This window comes from Protopterus annectens, chromosome 4.part0, assembly GCF_019279795.1.
Source record: "Protopterus annectens isolate FY-2018-M chromosome 4.part0, PAN1.0, whole genome shotgun sequence".
NCBI classification, from domain to species: domain Eukaryota; kingdom Metazoa; phylum Chordata; order Ceratodontiformes; family Protopteridae; genus Protopterus; species Protopterus annectens.
This window is the reverse complement of record NC_056733.1, coordinates 262,151,915-262,174,562: the sequence shown is the minus strand read 5'-3', so window position 1 is coordinate 262,174,562 and position 22,648 is coordinate 262,151,915. Positions and strand designations below refer to the sequence as shown.

The window sequence follows — 22,648 nt, the reverse complement described above, 5'->3', positions numbered from 1 at the left end:
TACCCAAAAGTCAAACTGATTCTCCGGTAGTCTGGAAAACACTGTGTAAACTCCAGTATTCTGTTTCAAAAAATAAACAGACTATCAGAGTTTAAGTTGGTGGATATACTATACTTTGCTTTCCTGTAAAAAAAAATAGTAAATCTACAGAATGAAGACATTAGGAATCAAAGCCAGATCCAGCAGTAGGCGACATAGGCAACCCCGTGGCTGGGAAGGGGCCCAATCTGGCAAGGAAGCGTAAACATTTATTTTAGTAATATATTTTTAAAAAATTATACCGGGGTGGAGGCATCTTCTCCTTTAAGGAGAACCATGTGTGTGCCACACACAGGCCACCATGGAAGTAAACACATTCTACACTTGGGAGCAGAATTTAAACACCTAATCCATTCCAAAGACAAAAGGTAAGAGTGAGATTGTGTGTGTGTGTGTGTGTGTGTGTGTGTGTGTGTGTGTGTGTGTGTGTGTGTGTGTGTGTGTGTGTGTGTGTGTGTGTGATTTAAAGTAGAGAGAAAGTGTGTGTAAATACTTTAAACTAGAGAGAGAAAGTGAGTGTGTGTATATAATTTAAACTAGGCTTTCTGTTCACGAGGGATAGGGTCTTGCTGTATGAGGGAGAAGGTACATGTGTGCGCAAACTAAATGAGAGAGAAAGTGTGTGTTGCTGTGTGAAAGAGTAAGTGTGTGTGTGTGTGTTGCTGTGTGAGAGTAGGTTTGTGTATGTGTGGTGCTGTGTGAGAGACTAGTGTGTGTATGTGTGTTGCTGTGTGAGAATAGAGAGAAGGTAGGTACTCACAAATGTCCAGATTTACGCTCATAGTTTTGGTCTGTTTCTCATAAAATTTGTGGTTTTCTGACAATTCACGGAGGACTGAAGTCACTAATTAATGACATATGAGTTTCAGACTTTATAGCCTCCAGAAATGCATGCCAACACAAATCCCATTGTTCTAACAACTTTCTAAGTTAAACATAGCAATATTTAAAATCTATCCATTTTTTGGGCCATTGTATGCTCATTATTTTAGGCTTTGTCCAGATGTCTTGCCCTAAGAGGTTGAGAGATATGTATAATTTTCAACTGTCCAGATCCTTGCCTCATATTTTTGGCTTATTCCTCATAAAATTTGTGGTTTTCTGGAAATCACTGAAGATTGAAATTAAATGTTATACATTTGTGTTTCAGACTTCATTTCCTTCAGAAAAGGCATGCTAAGACAAATGTTGTTATTCTAGCAACTTTCTAAGTCTATAAGAGCAACATTTAAAGCCTATCCCTATTTTTGTGCCTTTGTCCCCCCATTATTTTAGGCTTTGTTCAGATTTCTTGTGCTAAGAGGTTGAAAGGTATGGTATGTAATGCCCTAGCTTGGCATAGGGGGTTAGTCAATTAACTTGATCAGGCTTCATCCTGTAATTTGGTTACAGGAGACAAGAGCCTGAATCCTCTACAGCAGCTACCAAACTGCTGAGGGAGTTGTGAATTTCAATGGACACAGGAGCCTGAATCCTCATCCTCTAGTCTCCACCAACTACAAGAATGCTGACAGAATTGTGAGTTTGAGTTTCAGTACATTTTAAGGGAATTATGAGTGTCAGTGCGTTTTCATGGAATTGTGAGTTTCAAGGGAAGAGAAGTTTATTGTTGCTCATGCTAAGTCTGTTTTCAATGTGCAACTGTTTTGATTTCCAAATGACAATCACTGTAGAATTTGAAAGCAGTGTTAGAAGCATAATTGTCTTTTGTGCAGAAGGCTGTCGATTCTACTCCCACACAATGTTTATGGATCACTGATATTGCAGTGCCCTTTTGATTACAGATTATTTGGTGCATTGATAGGGGTTCTGCACTCCTGTGTGTCTCCTCCTTCATATGAGATGTGTAGTAACTATGAATTTGTCTGTTAGTCATCCCCTATTGCAATGTACATACATACATACAAATATTTCAAGCACAGGCATTAATGCCCCTCTGGCTTGTTAATATACCAAAACACTTGTTCCCATAATAAGTACCCAGGTTGTTCTTAAAAATATCTAAACTAGTACTTGCTTTAATGTAATTTGGTAGTCTGTTCCATGCATCAGCTACTCTGTCAGAGAACCAGTTAGTACACTTCTCGTTCCTGTAGAATCTCTTTTTTTTAATTTCTCCAAGTCTTTTGGTTTTCCAATACCATGACTGGGATGGACCCCATTCCTAAGTCGAAGTATAATTAAAATTCATGAAATTAGTATTGTTTCAGTTTTTGATGTCAGCCAGTAGTGCTCTTCACAGCACCTGCAATGTGCCCAGTAATAATGACTCCTGCTGTTCATACGGAGTTACATAGATTGGTAACATATCTAAGTACGATTATAGATTCTTTTTTTTGTAAGACCCTTTGCTCCTACAACTACTATTGGAACTGTCTGGGTATCTTTCTTCCACATTGCTCTCATTTCTGCCTGCAGATCCTGATATTTTATGACTTTGTGTCTCTCTCTCTCTATGCAAGATACTGTAGTCACTGGATGTGGCAATTTCAATGATCAATGCTACTCTTGTCTTCTTCTCTTGGACCACTATATTCGGTTTTCTGGCATCTATCTTTTGAACTGTTGGTAATGGATGATCCCATGTTATATAGACTTCTTCATTTTCTATGATGTTTTGTGGCTCATGTTTCCAGTGTTTTTCGGTTACTTCAATACCATAATGAATCTCCTGCATAGGTTGTCTGCTGATTCTCTAGTACTTTTTGTTAACCCCGTATTATACAAGGAATATAATTTAATACAATCAGGAAGATGAGTCAAAGAATACATGCATTGAGTTCAGGCTATTGATTCTTCCCTCATATGGCCTCTTGGGAAAATTGATTGCCCACCCCTGGAGTATATATAGGCTGCTAGCCTTGCAGTGCCCAGGTTTCATTGCTTGCAGCTGTGCAGTGCTTTGTAAAAGCTCCATTCAACATATGACTTGGAGTGAGATATTCAGAGATTTGCTGTTGGGGTAAATTATTTTATAGGTACTCATTTCCTGGGAGTTCCTTGTCATTTGATGTGTCTTAATGTGTTCTGTTTCAGATAAACTTTAAAACATTACAAAAAACTAGAACACTGGCTCTGATCTTACTCTGTCCTGCCTAATGAAATTGTATGGATTTCAGTTAGACATGTCTTTTGCTATTGCTTAACTTTGTTATACTACAAGGTAGTTTGATGTTTAAACCTCCTGTTCTAAAGACATAACAAACCGATGAATGTGTTTCATTTTGGAGAGAATGATGTACTTTTTCAGTTTGCTTTTAAATAAATGATGGCTGAGCCCATTTTCAAAGGAGTTCAGTTACACGACCCTGGGTCTGAAACTAAGGAAGCCACATACCTTTACTCAAGGGGTTTTGCCCCACTCCACAACTAATTTAACCTACTCCAAGACTGCACAGACAGTGTATTTTAAAAACGTTATACGTTCAAGCTGATTTAGCAAAATGGGCTCAGTTATCCTTTGCTTAGCAATAAGTCAGAAGTGCAAGTACAGCCTCTGCAGTCTGTCCTCTTTTGCGTTGAATTGTTTATGCATACTATGAATGTTAGAAGCCCTTCTTTTGTTAAACTGCTAGTTATTATCTTTTGAACCACTCTAATCTGACATTGATGTCTCATGCAGCCAGTGCAACCTACATCCAGACCAAGTCGTCATACAGCTCTTCCACCAGTGTTAACAGTAGCAGCAGCACTCCTAAAAAAGTCGGCAGGTGAGTGTTCCTTCATTCTGTCTGCTGTAGTCCATCTCCTCTTTTCTTCATAAAATGTGTCTTGTTCTTTATACTACTGTTTGCATTTTAAATCTTTAAATAAGTAGCTGCTGGTTTAATGTCTGTATTCTGTAACATAGTTGTGGTAATTCCTGGTACTCTTAATTAGTGTGGCACATTTTTTGGTCTTTTGGATTAGTTTCCCTTAAAGAGAACTGACATTGTTAGGTGACTTGAGGTCAACTCATAGCAGATGATCTTTGAAGTTTCTGTAGGTTAGTAAAAAGACTTAAATTTTGTCAGGGGTAGTCCTTTAATAAGCACCAACGGAATGAGTGCAAGCTGTCAAATTACCTTTAGTCTGTCTAACCAAAACATTTGTGTGGATATAGTACAAGGAGAACAACTTGACAAATCAGTATCATCATCAGGGGAAAAAATATCTGTTAAAAAGCATGTTTGCTGAGGTGCAAGGCCCCCTACACCCTCCCTTCAGGATGTCATAGTCCACATTCCCTGCTGTTATGTATACCAAGAGAGAGATCACAAAATCATGGAGAAAAGTAAACTAAGTTGTTTATGCAGAACTGTTTACCCCATGTGGGATGGTACAATGATTAGATGTAGAGGACACCTGCTCAGAGTAGCTCAGTGAATTGGGTATTTTTATTTACTGTCAGTTAAGATAGACTTACTCCTTTTAAATGACATTGCCACAGTCTTATAGGTTCATAGGTAGGTACTAGACTATCTGCCTGAAGGCATTTATAAGCCTAGCCAGAATGTGTTGGCTTTCGCCACCCCCTTAGATTAGTTCCCTGTGCCTCTGTCCAGCAGAGCCACTGAAGTGATCCCCAGGGTAAACTTTGTTTCCCATCCACTCGTCAAGGTTTCTTTTGAAGAGCGTTAGGGAGGAGCTCTGCCTAATATAGATTGGAATCTTGTTCCAAAGCATGGGAAGTCTCTGGGACAGGAATCTATCCCTCCAGCACATCCTATTTATTGTTGTGGTGAGGTTTAGATCCCTAGAGCGTGTGGCTTGAGGGGATAAGGTTTTCTTTAGATGGAGCATGTCCATCAATTCTGGGTTGGACATGGCCTTGTATGTCATGCAGACATCACCTCTGAGCAGGTGGCATGCAACCGAGTACAGCTGGAGTTTCTTCAGTCGGGCTGCATAGGGCATCTGTTTGAAGCCAGTGATCCTCTTGGTGAGGTACTTCTGTGGTCTTTCCAGCTGTTGCAGGTGTCTTGTAAGGTACATTCCAAATGGGACATTGTACTCAATGATGGGTCTGATGAGTGTTGAGTAGAGGGGCACAATGACCTCTTTTCATCTGGATGCGAACCCTTTTGTGATTAGGTGGGCCACATAGAAGGATTTTCTAACCACTTTGGTAATGTGATTATCAAAGGTGATATTACTATCTACTTGGGTCCCCAGATCCCTTATTATATCTTCTGTATTTAGAGGACTACCACCTATGTGGTAGTTTGTGGTTACTTTGTTTTTTCCAAAGGAGATGACTATGCATTTTTTGGCATTTAGCTTGAGGCCATGATTTTGATACCAGGTATCCGTCGTCTCAGTGAGACCCTTTTGGAGGATGTCTGTGTCAGCCGGAGAGTCAATTATAGCCCCTAGTTTGCAGTCATCTGCGAACTTGGTCAGCCATAGTCATCCTGTGCTTGCCTGTACCTCTGAGAAATATATGCCAAACAGGAGGGGTCCTAGGACTGAGCCCTGGGGAATGCCACTTATAACCAGTTTAGAGTCGGACCTGGCTCCTGCAACTCTAACCATGTGGGTTCTGTCTGTGAGCCAGTTGGCAACCCATCTTGTGACGTAGGGGGTTTATATTCAGGCTGGTGAGCTTGTCTATAATACCAGAATGGGGAATGGTGTTGAAGGCCTTATCAAGGTCTGGGTAGGCTGTGTCTACCACCTTTCCCTCGTCTATAGCCTTGGTAACTGTCACAAAGAAGTCCACCTGGTTTAGGAGGCAAGATCTGCCCTTAAAAAAGCCGAACTGGGTAGGGTCCAGTGTTTGGAGGTTCCCAATGTCTCTGTTAATGAGTTCCATGATGATGCGTTCCATAACCTTGCAGACCAAGCTAGTCAGGCTTATAGGGTAATAGTTCCCGGGGTCTCTTGTGGCTCCACCCTTGTGGAGCAGAATAATCATTGCTGTGCGCCACTCTATGAGTACATAGCCTGTGGAGAGGCTGAGTTTAAACAGTGTGTTTAGGTGAGAGGTTAGTTCAACTTTGAGCTTATGTAGGATGCAGCCTGGAACACCGTCCTGTCCCATTGATGCTGTGTTTTTGGTTTTGGTGAGGGCTGTTTTAACCTGAATGTCTGTGATTTCAGGGACTCTACATTCTTCTGGTATGGTTACGGACCCTTTTGCGGGTGAAAGGGGGGTAAAGTTGCGCTGAACCTGTCTGCCAGGATGCTGACAATATCGGTCGGTTCAGTGTATTTTGTGCCATTCTGCACTAACTCCGAGCAGATCTGAGCATTGCCACTTAGATTCTTGACATAGCTAAAGAATGCCTTGTGGTTAGCTTTGGAGTCCTTGGCAATTTTTCTTTCAAAGCTCGCCTTGGATGATTTTATGAGGGATCATAGTTTCTTTCTGATACTGATCAAGGATGTCTTTCCTTCTTGGGATTTTACTCTTTTCTGTACTAGTTTCCTCCTTCTGTTGTATAGCTTGTTTATGGCAGAAGTCCACCAGACTGGTTTCCTTTTCTTGGAGGAGTGAGTCTTGGTTTTGCTTGGGATGGCATGATCCATGCATTCTTGTAGGTGCCCGTAGAATGCATTAGTAAAAGATTTTGCAGCTTGGACAGCATTATCTTTCAGCATGGAGGCTGTGAAACTTTTCACCTCGGTCTTAAGTAACATGAAGTTTGCTTTTGAAAAGTTTTTCACAGTGGTTTCCTTGTCCGGGGGTGGGCGCGGAATGTGGATATCCAAAGGGATTTGTTTATGGTCAGATCTAACCAGCGAGTAATTGACAGTAATAGCTCAGTAACTTCCATCAGCTGCCTCATTTTGTGTGTGTGTTTCCATGACCAGTGAGGAGTTGATTTTTAACTTCAGAATTTGTTGGAATGAGTACGTTAGTCTTGAAGTCTGAATTTTTAATTTGCAGAGCAGAACCATTTTACTCTAATTATTTTGAGTTCCGTTGGTTAACAAATTCTTTTGTTCTTTTTGTACATTTGTTGCCTTCCCCGACCAGACCCTCATCTGACCTTAGGGTACTATCTTCCATCCTTCTGCCCCATTAGTCTCCCTGTTGTACCCCATCATTAGTATTTTCCCCATTTAATCCTGTCATCTGCCCCTATGTGTAGCGAGAACAGTATCATTAAGTTTTGGTCAGGATCTAAAAAGGCTGTAACGTAAGAGCTCATGGAGGCCTTTTTCATGTTACCGAGTACTTCATGCTAGTGTACAATTCAGGCTGACATGCTGTTGCTTCCATTGTACTGTCAATATGTACGGTGTAAGCCAATGCCTTCTAATTCTACCTAGTACCCAAAACTGCCCTTTTCTCCCCCAGCAGATGCTTCTGTGGCAGGGAGGACTGTGTTCTCCTCTTGAGGGAAGAAATCTGCCACTCATCAGCTTGACCATTTCCCTGTTTCTTGTTTTTGTTAATTGTCTGTGTATTAAACCAGATTGCCTTTACTGTATTAATTTGGTATTCAGTTTGCAGTACTAAATTATCTGTTATCAGCAGCAACTTGCCTTCAGGGTTATAAAAGAAATTCACTAACCTGATGAGGCAAAACAAGAGGAAAATATTCCCTTCTTCAATATTGTAGTGGCAAAACTCTATCAGTATGGGGCTGTTGTCTTGCCAGTGTACTGTTTTTATTTACAGACCTAAATAGCAAGGTGCTTCATGCAGTGATCATAGATGGAAGCCCTTATTTTTTTCTTTAGTATGTTGTTGTAGAGCGTGTCCATACTTCCTTCAGTCTTTAGCCAGAGCTGTTCTTAGCAGTCAGCAGCATTACAGCTTGCCCCTGCCTAACCTTCTGAACGACCCCTTAGAATGGCCATTTTATGTATGTGTACGTCTGGTGAAGTGACATGTCCAGAACTGTATACCATGCAGATGCTGTCACATGTATGAGTAGCTCCATGCTACATGGGAAATTCTCATGATCTGCCCACCTGTGTAGTAATACTCTAATGGTTTGCACATAACACTTTACCTTCAGCCTGTTACTTATGTTCATGTAGTATTATTTACTATGTTCTGCCATTTAGAAGGAAAGCTAGCTGATGGACTGGTATTTTTTTTCCTTTTCTGGAATAGTATGCTGAAGGCTGTGGCTAGTTTTTTAAACCTAAGTTACTAGCATCTTAGATAATGATCTAGTGTTTGATTTGTAGCCTGACAGACAGAGTACAAAAACATTGTCTTTTACCTGTAGTAAACTATTAAAGTTAGGTGAAGTCTTTTATGTTTATTCTGTAATCTAAAATATTTGAGAGCTCCAAATTCAACCATTTTCACAAACATTAAGAAAAACTGTTTTTGTCTTACTGAAGTAACATACTGGCAAGATGGCCTCCTTTGCTGTGAAGCTCCGTATTTTTGGCTTACTCTTTACCTAGGTCTGGGCTGGAGGATACGTGGAAGTTTTACTCAACTTGGTAGTACTGCAGCACTTAAGGTTATAGGCAGGAATACTTACCTGAGAACTTGTACTGAGCATCACACAGGAACATTGTGGCTCATTTAGCCTTGAAAATATAGAACTGCCCAAAGCAATTTCTTAAGCACAGATTTATGCAAGTATGCTTAGAGATGAGAACATTTTCTTATAATATCTTTTCATGATTGTTCCGGGCAAAATACAAAAATGAATTGTCTGCGTTTTAACTATATAGGGTCAGTATTTGAAGATGAGGCTACATTTTAAGTGTTAGGTGGCTGCAAGCAACACTAAGGTTTGTTCCAACCTCGTGTCATACTCTTCAGTAATCTGCTTCAGAATCGATCATCTCCATATTAAGTAGAAGTGTGAGCAGGCAACTTAAAATCTGCACGGATGGACTTGAAATGCCAACAAAGGTTTTGATGTGGTTCTGTCATGAAGAATAGCTGTGAAAAGAACGATCCATATATATTTTTATGTTAACATAGTAGTATCTAAACTAGCTCCACAAAAGTGTTGAACTGTATAATGAAAGGACAAGCTGGTCTTATGTACATGCAGTGGTTTATGGACATTTTCTCTTAACAGTGTGTTTGACCGAGAGGACGACACCACATCACGTTCCAGTAGCCTAGCTGCCCTGGAGCGCAGACAAGCAGAGAAAAAGAAAGAAATGATGCGATCTCAGAGTCTGCCTAAAACCTCTGCAGCACAGGCCAGGAAAGCAATGATCGAAAAACTAGAAAAGGATGGAGGGTATGGAAAGAAGGATATCTTTCTGCTGTATTATTACTGTGTGTTAAGTGACTGATTAAAGACAGAAAGGACTGGTGCCACGCTTTGACAATTATTTTATTTTATTGCTGATTTGTATGTTTTTTGTTAATTAATGCAAAACAGAGCACCTGTATGACACTATTCAAGAGAAATCGGGACGTGTGGATGAGGCACCTTAAATTCTTACCAGTGATAGTGCCCACAACCCTCCTGGACATTGGCAGTCAGCACTAAATGCAATCTTGGGTATTGACTAGCATTTTCATGGTATTACATTGGGATGAAACGGCTAGGCTTAAAATGACCTCTGGGTTGATAGCCTAGTAATTGCCTACGATCTTATGATCCTAGGTAAGTCAGCTGAAACACTTTTGGCAAACATTTATAAGTGCAGTCACTTCTGGAGACATGTTCTAAAATGCACAGCAGAGGTCTTCTTAGTCTTAGATATGCCAGTTTTGTGATTGGGTCATCATCACTGATGGCAAAAGAAAACTGTGAATGTAATGTAGCTGGAGTGTACTGTCTGCTTTAGCATCATTCCCCACAGGATGTTGCTGGGAAACAAATGGATAAAAAATAATAAAAAAGTAGAAATGCTATGCTGGTCCTTTGTCAGAGTACACTGGAACACACAAGTGATGTGTAACACCTTTTATTGCAATAACTAAGTTTTATTAACTGCTGATGGAGACTGTTTTAGTCCAAACGTTCAAGTAATTCTATTGTGGTGATATGCTTTCTGCAGCTCACCCAGCTAACTGATCTGGCATCATCCCTTGTACCCAGCTCCATTCTCACCACCTTATCTAGGCAAAGCCTCAACATTTTCCCCATCCTTTTCCCAGAAAGAAGTAAACAGGAAAACCCCCATCAATCTTACCCATCCCCACCCCCAATGCCAGCTTCTCCAGAGGTCAGGCCACCAATTAAATCTAGGTTGTCTTGGTCACAGTGCTTTGTCTCTCTGTACCATGGAGCAAACTGATACAATCCATTTCCTCATGAGCACTTCTGTACACTGTGATGTTGTAGGAACTCTTTTCAGAATGAGACTGGAAGTTGTATGGTACATTCTGCAGTAAAACATCTTAGATACTGATCAGGCATTCTTATTGTTTTTCTGCCCTCCTGAGCTCCTTTTGCTACTCTTCTCTCTAGGTTTGTGGAGTAGTTTCCCTGACTTTATATTGTCAGACATTAACAGTAGAGACATTAGGTCCAGTAGTTTCCTAGCCAAAGACAACCAGCTGTAAAAGCATCTTTGCATCCCCTTACCAAGCATCTAAACCAATTTGTTACAGATCACTAAAGAATTGTGTTTACTGGCTATTCAGAACAACAGCCCGCCTAATGCAGTGTACTTGGGGGGGGGGGAATGTACCTGTTATGGGCAGTCTATTAAACAAGTATTACCTTTATATTTTATTGTTTTGTTGCTGAATATCAGCATTTTATCAGAGGAGCAAGTTGGTCCCCAGCTAAAATGGAGCAGGCTGTCAAAAATGTTTCTTGTTTCTGAAGGACAGTATTGTACATTTTACAGAACTTCTCATAAAACTTTCAGATTCTTGCTGCATGCCCATTAAATCACATTATGATTTATATCGGTGTTCATGTATCCTCCCAGAAGCTGTAACTAAAAGCAGATGGTCTTGTGTTGGTAACCAGTTAAGGTAAGACTGTCATTGCAGCTAAGCCACACACACAATACCATTTTTGGGAGTAGACAGTGGTGACTTTTGAGTTGTTTTTCAGCTGAGATTAAATTTGCTCCAGTGTTTTTGATGGTCTTCACTCCTTAAATCTGCTAGTTCTTGAGCACTGTTTTTATAGCGCCTCTTATGATATGAAAAATGTTCAGGCTTCGGCCCATTTACTGAAAACATTCGGCTTCCCCATGGAAACAGTATCATGCAGTGTACAACAGATAGGGTATGAGCTAAAGCTAAGTAAATGACTAATGTTATTCTCCCTGGATTACTCATCAGCTGTTTTGCTAATCTTAAAAGCTGAAATGTCAAGTTCTCAAATACAGAGCTGCATTGCAAGAAACTAAAAAAATAAAAACAACACTAACCCAGTTCTTTTTTTTTTAATTTGTTAATGTCACCCTCCCCTTCCCCTCAATCCAGACACATGAAAGCCACTGTGTCTTAGTTTACTAATTTTAAATATCTGAATTGTCACCGTAACATGTTTGAAAATTCCACCACCACCACCAGCCCCCCAAATGTTTTTAGCAATGATTTTTTTCCCCTGTGCAGGCAGTGTAACGTTCTTTCGTTTCAGCTAAGGCAGGAAGGTATGCGGTGCATACTGCTCTCTCTAACCTTGAAGAGAGAGTGTTCTGAGACTAATGTCAATAATAGGAAAAACTGCCATCTTAACTAAGTGTATTGAAAGGTGTACCTTAAGATTTGTACTGTCACAGGATAAAACTGCTTGAAAAGTAGTCCGAAAGTGACACTTACTGTAATGTGTGCCAATGCGTTTGTTACACTGACATGTCGAAGCTAACTGCAATTTGCTAGAACTGATTGGGATCTCCATGGTTGGCCTCACTATTTAAGAAGCCCTGTCATTTCATTGTAGTTTATGAATATAGCTCACATAAGTGAATGCTGTTTTAATAAACATAAATGTGGTGTTTATGCTTCTATGATTTTACTGCCAGGTGCTGCACTGATTCATGGTGTTGTGCTTTTTCCTTTCTTTTTAGTTCCCCTAATCCAGCTGTTGCCATTGTGAAGGTCCAGCGTGCATCAAGTTTTGGGGTCCCTAATGCCAACAGTATTAAGCAGATGCTGTTAGACTGGTGCAGAGCCAAAACACGAGGCTACGAGGTCAGACATTTTTACAGGAGTTTTAGTGGTGTGTGTGTGTGTGTGTGTGTGTGTGTGTGTGTGTGTGTGTGTGTGTGTGTGTGCATGCGTGTGCGTGCATGTGTGTGTGTGTGTGTGTGTAGGGGTAAATGACAGGAATGCATTTCCACCCAAGTGTATTCTTAGAGGTAAATGTTGAAAAGGTAATTATTTCTGCTTCATACACTTATCCCAGAGAGGGCTGGTTTCAAAGGTGGCATCCACTGAATAAAATTAATTGTAACAACATTCTCAAAACTTAGTAAATAGATGTCTGCATCAAAACAGGGCTCTTGGCTGTCCAATTTTTGATTGTAAGTTCTGTTTTGTAATGGTGGTAAAGGTTTAAGATCAGTGTACATTTGAAATAAATATGCACTTTACTGTTCACAGTGCACTTAAAATGAACATTTCTTTTTTTTTTTCAGACTGTTAATGAATGAAGGAAGTTATTGCCCTTTTGTACTGTTTGATTAGTTTTTCTTTATCAATCATGCAGATGTACTCAAGCAAGCATTTTGATGTTAACTTAGAAATTTACAAGCAGTGTGCCAATGTGTACACATGATTGCTGCTCTTTTATACAGGTCTGTCTTTATTGCCTTACTAAAAAAAAGTTTCTCCAATAAACAGATTTAGGTTGGTTCTTTTGAAGCCATAATTAATACTATCCACACACTGTTACCTCAATGACTACTTAGACAGTGAATGTGATCACAGTGCTTATTAGCTCAGGACTTTTTAATGGTCTTTGTCGTTCAATATAAAGAATTTCTGAGGACACTGCTTGAAAGACACAACAACCACCCTAGGGAAGATAGCCTAGTATGAACCTATGAACTGCTTGACATTCTGGGGAGAGTTCAGAAGGTATCCTTTGTTGTTGTGCTAATCTGCACTGCAGTATGTAACAGCACTAAAACAACACATGCAACTTTTAATGATTTATTTGCAGTTTTGTGTTTGTATTCAAAGTGAACAGCCTGAATGACAAGGATTTTTTTTAACAGACCAGAGCCCTAATGCATTCCTTTACCTGTGCAGTATCAGACTACAGAGCTTTACTGACCACCATTTGTGGAAACCCCCATAAGCCATTAAAGGGCTGTTATACTATGGATTTATTTAAAAGCAAAAGATCTTTTTAAATGACTCCATTGTTTACTGCTAATAATCATGCCCACCCATGAGTCATTATTAATGTATTAAGTGTTCTGCCCAGGATTGGGCTGATGTAGAAAACAAAAAGCCAGCCTTTTGTATCATCATGTAGGAGCTGTTTCTTTTCATTATCCCGGTTATATTTGTCTAATTTGTTAGCTTTTGCTACTTTGCTGGTGTTGCATAATTGAGTTTTTGCCCATATATAAACAAGTAAATACTAGTTAGTCAATCAGGAAGCAGTTTTTAAAGTTTTATAATAGTGTGATAAAAGTGGTGACAAACAGGGAAAGGCTCATTTGGTGGGGGAGGCCAATTTCATAGCTGACCTCTACTGAAAATCCAGTGAATTTGTACTAACTTAATAAGGTTAAGGTTTAAATACATTTTAAACAACAGTTAATAAGAAGGCTGTTCTTTTACATTGAAGATCTAGGAGTGTGCCCTTTTCCCTACTGTGGTTCGTTCTCTGAGTTGATATATATATTTAGCAGGGGGTGTGGGGGGTGAAGGAGGGCTTGCCCCACTGCAAAAACATTGTTTGTCTTCTTTGTGGTTTTCATTGATTTAAAATGTCCCATATGGTCTCAATCATGTGGGTTTTGACATTTTAAATCATCAATCTTATGAACTAGATCCCTTAGGGGTGTAGGAAGGAGGGGTTCAGTGCTTTAAAGTCGTTACTGTTAGCCTTGCATCATTATCATCATCATCAACCACCCCCTTTTTCCCATTTTTCTACATGAGGTCAGGGTATGATATTTACTGTTGCCATCTCTTTCGATTCAATGCCACACTCCTGCCTTCTTTGACACTCATGCCTGACTGTCGCATATCTTCTCACACAGTCTGTCCATCTCTTTGCTGAATGACCTCGTTTCCTCTTATCTTCTTCCTGTCTGCCCAAATCTTCTTCACCAGATTGTCTTCTGCTTTTTTGCATATGTCCAAACCACCATAATTTGTTCTCTTTGATCTTTTCTGCAATTGGAGCTACATTGGCTTCTGCTCTTATATCCTCCTTTCATCATCTGTCCCAAAATGTGCATCCTAACATCCTTCTCAGGCACGTTTTTTCCATTACCTCTAGCTTCCCCATCTGCTCTGTCTTTACTGCCCAGGTTTCTGTACCATACAGTAGTACTGGTTATACCACTGTCTTTACTTTTCAGCTTCTTAGGCATTCTTGTCATATACTACACGTTGGCAGTCTATGCCAGTTGGCTGCAGCCCCTCTGATTTTAGCTTTGACCTCTTCATTCAGACTTCTCTTCTCCTCAACCACCCCTCCCAGATACTTGAAGCTGTTAACCTGTTCCATTATCTTCCCATCTGTTTCAGTTCTCAGCTTCTTCTGATTTCCCCATTTTGCTGCCATTACCACTGGCTTATCAGTGCTAAGTTTCATAGGATCATATGAGGTTACTAGGCTAATGGCTCTGGGGCCCTTACAAGCCTAGCCAAGAGTTTATCCCCAAAACAGAAACCTCAGCACCAGTCGCTTCTGTCAATGAGGGACACAGATGAAATCCGTGAGCAAATTTGTGGTTTCCCATCCACTCATCAAGGTTGTACTTGAAGAGGGTCAGTGAGGTACTCTGTTTGACATGTATGGGAAGTCTATTCCAGAGATGGGGCAGGCTCTGGGAGACAAACCTGTCTCTCCAGCAGGTTTTGTTGATGTTGCATATTAGATTTAGGCCTTTCATCTGGGTAATGCATGAGGAGTTAGACTTACGGATATGGAGCTTCTCTAGTAGGGCAGGGTCTGATATTGCCTTGTAGGTGAGACACAGATTACCTCTGAGCAATCTGTACAATAACGAGTAGAGTGACAGTGATTTGAGCCTGTCCACATAGGACAGGTATTGGAGGCCATGGATTATCTTTGTGAGATATTTCAGTGACCTTTCCAGTTGGTCCAGGTGTTTGGAGAGGTACATACCAAACATGGTGTTACACTCAATTGTTGGCCTAATGAGGGGGGGGCACAGGGAGGTAATAGCCTCCTTTTTTCTGGATGCAATCCATTTACTTGTGAGATGAACCAAGTAAAAGGCTTTTCTGACCACTGCCCGCTACATGATAGTCGAATGTGAGATTGTCGTCAACCTGAGTACCCAGGTCTCTCACCACAGGTTGTCTGCTTAGGGGGTTGCCGTTGATATGATAGTCAGTAGGGGCTGCTTTTTTTGCCGAATGATAATACTTTTTTTGCGTTTAACTTAAGGCCATGACTTTGGCACCAGTCATTTGTTGCTGTGAGACCCTTTTGCAGTATCTTAACATCATTTGGGGAGTCAGTAACAGCACCCAACTTGGTCAGCCACAGGCCTTTTGTCTCTGCCTGGACCACTGAGAAATACATGCCAAACAGGGATCCCAAGACAGATCCCTGGGAAACGCTGCTTGTGACAAGTCTGCTGTTGAAGGTGGAGGCACCTATTTTTGTCCTTGTGGGTCCTATCAGTGAGCCAGTTGGCCACTCACCTGATGAGATAGAGATTTACACTAAGCTGTGTTAGCTTTTCATTTATCAAACACTTTCTTTAAAACTTTCATGCAATGTGACAGGAATTTGATGACTTTGTACTGCCCACAGTTGTGTATCTCCCCTTTGTTCTTACACACTGGCATGAGTAAGCTTATTCTCCAGTCATCTGGGAAACGCCTTTCTCTCCACACTGCTATGAGTGCCCTCAGGGGCCCTTTCTCCTGTATTTCACCCAGCATCTTTATCATATCTGCTGTGATCTCATCTGAGCCTGCTGCTTTCACTGACTTATTTTCTTTAGTGCTATTCTTACTTCTTCTAGGTTGGGCTCCTACTCTTCTTTCATTGTAGGCTGTGTCTGCGACAGTACAGCTTCTGTGGGATTTTCTTCATTCAGAAGCTGCTAGAAGTACTCCTTCCATCCTGTGGACTGGTGAACAGGTCATTGTTGGCATCCCTTATGAGGGGTGTCTGATTATCTCTTTTATCTTTTTGTCTTTGCCTTGCAACCTGATAGTGTCTTTATGCCACACACTGAGTCACTTTGCAGAAGCTGGTAGAGTGCCTCTGATGCCCTGTTCTTTGCTATTGCAACTCTTTTCTTAGCTTCTTTGTTAGCCAACCTGTATTCCTTCCTAGCCTGGTCATTCTTTTTCATCTCCAGTTTTTTACTGCACTCTTTTTTTTGATGACTTCTTGGACTTCTTCACAGTCCACCACCAGCTTTACTTATGTACCTTATTTCCATACCTGGCTCAAACACATATCTGTTCTGTAGTCCCCACACATGCTGCTTTGAGGTGCTACCATTGTTCTTCAACTCCACCCATTTCCTTATCTTCTTAGGGTGCTTAGAGCCCTGAGTAATTCCTTGAACTGTTGTACTTTCTCTCCAGTCAACGTCTAGGTGTTCATTCTGGTTTCTTTTGAGAGCCTTATCTGATCACTGTTTACAGCTGATTGTGGCAACCAGTGGTTTATGCTGTGGGCCGACTGTTTCACTGGGGATGACTTTGCAGTCACTGATTCTACACCAGTGCCCTTTCCTAACTAGGAGGAAGTCTATTGAACCATGTGTTGGATACTATCAAGCCATTTACCAGACAGAAGTCTAGAATGGCCTCTCCTTTATTTCTGTTGCCCCACCCACATGGATCCAGGCATTCTTCATATCCTGTTCTGTCTATCTGTTCCAATATGTGGATTCAAATCACCCGTTATCAACACCAATTCAAATTGTCCTGCTTTATCTAGTAGGTCCTGCAATTGCTGTGTGACTGCACTCTATTCCCTCACCATCACAACCCTGCTATGAGGCACAGACTGAGATTATGAATAGTGCCCTGTCATTACACTGGAGTCTGATTGCCAAGTTTTGCCTCACATTGGTCTACAAAATGGGCATTGATTTCATACAGAGACTGAGAACTTTATTAATTAATACAGGGGGAAGCAATACTCCAAACAATGATAATTTAGGCACTTCAGGTAAGGTATGAATCTGCAGTGGTGTCTCATCTCCATTTTAGACTTTACAGTTAGTCTTGCAGTTCACTTTATTTCTTTAGAAGTTGCACTTCACTCTTCATAGTTGCATGACATAATAATGGGCCTTACACTTGGAGTAGAGAGCTCAGTCCCACAGAGAACCTAAGAGTCAACTTGCTGGTAGCTAGCAGTGACAGTTGCAAAAATAACATGGAAATAGTTGTGCTCCATGGCATAGAGGATTAGAGCCCTGAGTATGAATCTGACAATGTGGGATCAATTAATGCTTAGAGCGCCAGAGGAGCTGACTGATGACAGAAGAAGAATGAATGAAGAAGCTAAGCCTGCCCACTTTTCTTAGGGTAGGAGGAAAGCCGTGCATGTCAGGGGAATGCACACCATGTTCATCTTGTTATTCAGTACACAATTGTCAAAAGTATTCACCTAAAAGAGGCTGTGTGTGTCTAGGAGAAAATGACAGACCTTTCAGTTCCCACTACATGCCTAACCAAGAAATGTTAATGGGTGTGCATGGGGAAAATAGTAGTGCTAAGCCAGAACCCCCCCCCCCCAACCCCAGCAGGGTTGACGGCAGTTGTCCTCATGCTCAAATGTTGCTCCAGAGAGACAGAATTAATGACCATGGAGCTTGTCACTCTTGAGAGGACTGAACTGATAAGTTGACTGACTGGGCGGGGAGATAAAAAAAAATCATGATAGTATGAAACCAGCTTTGTGGCAATGTTATTTATCACGTGGGGGAAAGTGGTGGAAGTGGAATTATGGCCTTGTATGATTCCGCATATTTTTGGATTATTTAGATTTAACCTTTCCTTTTTTACAATAATAGCTCCTTTTGTTAGAAAGAAGAGACAATTTTACCTGATGATTGGTGTTCATGGGATTTGTTGAGTTCAGTCTGAAGTTTGGACTTGATATATACTGTTCATAGTGACCCTATGTGACACACCATGTTTTTGCGTCTATATCACGTTATTGAAATCTTACTACATCGAATCAATAAAGGTCGAACTTTATTGATCGAAGTAGTAAAATATCGAATAATGTAAAAAAAAAATAAATCAATAAAAAAAACTTAACTAGCGCCCCCCCCGCCCCTACTTAAATATAACAACTCCAAGACTGCACTACATTGAGGTAAACGGAAATCTCCCCCTTACGGAGATTTCCATTTACCTGTGCGATATTCTGAACTTTCAACATTGTCGTGCCGACAATATCGTATTCGATATTGTCAGCTTACGACAACGTGAAGTAGACCCATGGTTTTGATGTCAGTGTAATCCAAAGAAGATTTGCCTGTCTGATGCCACTTTACTTGAAGGGAGCATTGAAATTATGGATGTTTAATATAAGTTTATTAAAGTATCCCTCTGTATCATTAAACAGTACATTGCATAGTGGAGTGCAATCAACAACCCCAAAAGCATCAGTAAAGACACATGGAAAAAAAAAAGTCATATCTGAATATTACTGGGCTTACTTGAAAGGATACAGTTTATGTGCTTCTCATCTGGTAGCATTTCCATGAAATCTTTTCTATGAACATCCCTCTGCCTAAAATCAAACTTCCTCCCTTTCACTCTAGCATCTAAAACCAAAACTAAGTATTCGACCTACAACCCACTTAAATTCAAACTTTACCACCTTCATGTAGCCCTGCTTCTGTCAGGTGACATACATCCAAATCTTGGGCCCATCCATCATCCCACGATGCGTAACTCTACCTCTCTCTACTTAATAAACTCATCCTCTCCAAACAAACATATTTCGTTTTACTCTATGAACGGCCATAGTATTCTAAACAAAGTTACTGAAATCCATGCCTGGATAGCCTTCCACACCCCTGATGTCATCACCCTAACAGAGACTTGGCTGAAACCCCAAACCTCTGCTAAAGACATTCTTCCTCTGGTTATATTATACTCTGCATAGATCACCAAACAAAAAAAGGGGGTGGCGTAGCCATCCTCTACTCTAACCACCTCACCATTACAAGTATTATGAAACTTATCCCATCTTTTCTCCTGCTTGAACTACTTATAGCTAACCTTAAAATCAATGACCACACCACTTTCACAGTAGCAGCCATCTATATTCCTCCAGGAGACAACATTCCTCTGTTCGAAAATATTCTTTCATACTTTTCTCAACACATCCCCAATGAAACTGTCCTCCTTGGGGATGTCGACATTAACTGGTTAACTCTCAGTAATCCAAACTCTAATACTCATATTAATTTATATGGTTTTACACAGCTAATCTCCCAACTTACTCATACAAACAACTCACACACATCTAGTACTCTTATTGAACGGGTACTTGTATCTAATCCTTCCAAAATGTTATAACCCTGAAACCCTACCAAACACCCTGAGTGATCACTCCCCTATAAAAGTGCTTAGGTTCACTCCCCACTTCTCAAAACCTTCTAGATTTATCACTTGTCACAAACACTCTAACATTCATCCAGAAACCTTTAATGCCCTCCTCTCTAAAGTAAACTGGAAATTCCTTACCCAACTCCCATTAGAAGAAGCAGTCCTAGCTTTCAACTCCACCTTCCTTAGCATCTTAGACTCGCTTGCTCCCCCTCGGAAAGTCCAAATTAAGTCCCAACATATCTCCGTGGCTTTCAAAAGCCACTCGTACCCTTATGATAACTAGAGAGAAATTATGGAAAAATGTTTACAAACTAAGCTGCCTGCAGACTTGCAAAAATATAAAGAACTCAGAAATATGACAAAAAAAACACATAAAAATAAAACAGACTTCTATAACAAACCTCCCACAGCCCTAAAATCTAATCCTAAAAAATTCTGGAACTCTATTAACCAAATATTACATCCCAGTAATCTTTGCTCCCCCAATCCATGGCCAGACAAGGCATCTGAAGAAACTGCCACTGTCTTCAATACCTATTTTATCGATTCAGTATCTAAGCTACTCAACCCTAACCCAAACTCCTCTAATACTAACATCTCCAACTTTTCTGAACCTGCTCCTAATACTATCTCCTCAAATACCTTCTCCCACAAACCTGCACCTACTAGCTACATCAAAACTCTACTCTCTAAATTAAAACCATGCTCAGCATCAATATTCCTTCCACTTTTCTTCTGCTAGCAGGTGACTCTCTTGCTCTCCCTGTATCTATCCTAATTAATCCCTCTCTCTCTCTGAATCTAAAGTCCCTTCCATCTGGAAACAATGCTACACTCTACCTATACACAAAGGAGGTGACTCCTCTAATATCTCCAACTTTAGACCTGTCGCTATCCTCTCCCCTCTCTCTAAAGTACTAAAAAAATGTATTCCTATCAAGTTATGCAGTATCTAATACAGGAAAATCTGCTTACACCCACTCAACATGGGTTCAGACCCAAACATAGCACCACTACAGCTCTATTATCCTTCCTCAACACTGTCTCTATAGCCATGAACGACCATAAACTTATTTCTTGCCTATTCTTGGACCTCTTAAAAGCTTTCAACACTGTCTCACACTCTCTTCTGCTTCACAAACTGCATAACCTCAACTTCTCCTCTTATACTGTTGCATGGTTCTCCAGCTACTTCACTGATAGATCTCAATCAGTGAGATGGCACTCTGCACTCTCCCCTCCTCTCCCTGTAAAAATGGGTGTACCTCAAGGGTCTATCCTAGAGCCTTTACTTTTTAACATCTTTACTAATCAGCTCTATACCTCCTGTCCTTAGTCATCTTTAATAAAATACGCAGATGACTCAACAATCATCACCATACCCTGCTCTCCCTCTAAGCTTTTCTCCGCTACTCAGGCATCTTTTAACTTAGTTGAAACTTGGCTCTCCAACAACCAGCTCATCCTTAACCCTAAAAAACAAAGCTGTTACTCTTACTACCTAAAAAGTTCAACAATATTAAACCCTCCTTCTCCATACAGTCCCTTAATAACACTCCCATTCAGGTAGAACCCAGCACTAAGCTCTTGGGCATAACAATCAACAATCAGCTTAAATTTGACTTGCATGTTAATAACTGTATGAAAAAGACTCATTCAAAACTAGGGCTCCTTTACCGTAACAAGAAATTCCCTACTTTTGAAGCCAAGATTACTCTCTTTCTCTTACCTACCTTCTACCCAGTGTAATGTACAATTCTCAAATTCTCACAAATCTTAATTCAACACTCCTGACCAAACTCTAATCTCCATACAACAAGGTAGCTAGATTTGCTGCCCAGCAAACCCCAATCACTGTCTCTCTCTAAAACACCTAAACTGGCTTGAATTACCCACCAGCTTCTTCTCTCTCAGCTCCAGATCATCCATTCTATCCTATACCAGCCTTCCTACTGCTCAGCACGATCCCCTCATCTCCCATTATTCTCCCTCCAGACCTCTCCAAAGCTCTAACCAAGACCTACTACAAATCTACAAACCCAAGTCTAAATTTGGATGTAACATGTACAGCTGTCACTCCACTATTGCCTGGAATAGGCTCCCACTAGAAATCAGGACCCTTAGACATCCTAAACAATTTAAGATAGCCACCAAAGAGCACTTTAAAAGTCACTGGTCCTGCCACTGCACTCTCCCTTCTTAACATCCCCTACCTCTCATACCTTAATCTACTTTCTGCCCTTAACTCACTCTTCTCACTAGCTCTCTCTAATCTTCCTTGACTACTCTTTCTACTGTCTTCTAACACCTATTAAGCAAATCACCTCAGAGAAACATTCTATTGCAATTGTCTTGCCTTCATCCAGCTACATGGGTTTTTGTAACCACTTACCCCAAAACTATATTAATCTTAATGACAAATTTCTTTTTATACATCTTGAAAGAGCTTTGCTATACTCCTGATTATTGACACTGTATAACATTGTGTTGCTACTTAATGCCTTGTAATAATCCTGTAACATTGCTGTTTAATGCTAATTTATAATTCATACACCATCAGCTGGGTACTAAAATTGAATTTAATTTTTATGCAGATTGCACAACTAAAAACATTTATTTCAGCTTCTGCACAATATGCTATATATATTATATTGGTAAGATCAACCGCACTTTAAAAGAAAGGATACTAGACCACTTTAGAGATATTAAAAATGAGATTGAGCATTGGGTTTAGACTGTGCAGTTAAATAAAGTGATGACATGTTATTGATTGATTTGTCTCCAGTCAGACAATGTTTACATCACCCAACATGATGAGGTCAGCTAGGTAAAAGCGCCGTCAGCCGGTAGCACACAACCCAAGAAACCTTGAAACCTTGATCATTGAATGGGAAGTTCCAGATTCACCCCTGGTCTGGCCCCCATGTCTTTGATGGACAGAGGTCAACAGTAAGTAAATTAATCCTCAGCTAGCAAATCCCACACACAACCCTTAGCTACGTCTTTACTAACATACCCCACCAA

General features: G+C 40.5%; 1 protein-coding gene across 1 annotated transcript in view; it reads left to right on the top strand.

The window, feature by feature from the left end:
• Positions 1 to 22,648, top strand: part of LOC122800245 (smoothelin-like) — a gene marked incomplete in the record, with an annotated part of 1,328,624 nt that overhangs the window by 1,146,598 nt on the left and 159,378 nt on the right. Inside the window, 3 exon segments of the mRNA XM_044069736.1 lie at positions 3,662 to 3,749; positions 9,024 to 9,191; positions 11,935 to 12,058. Coding sequence (XP_043925671.1) covers positions 3,662 to 3,749; positions 9,024 to 9,191; positions 11,935 to 12,058 — 380 coding nt within the window.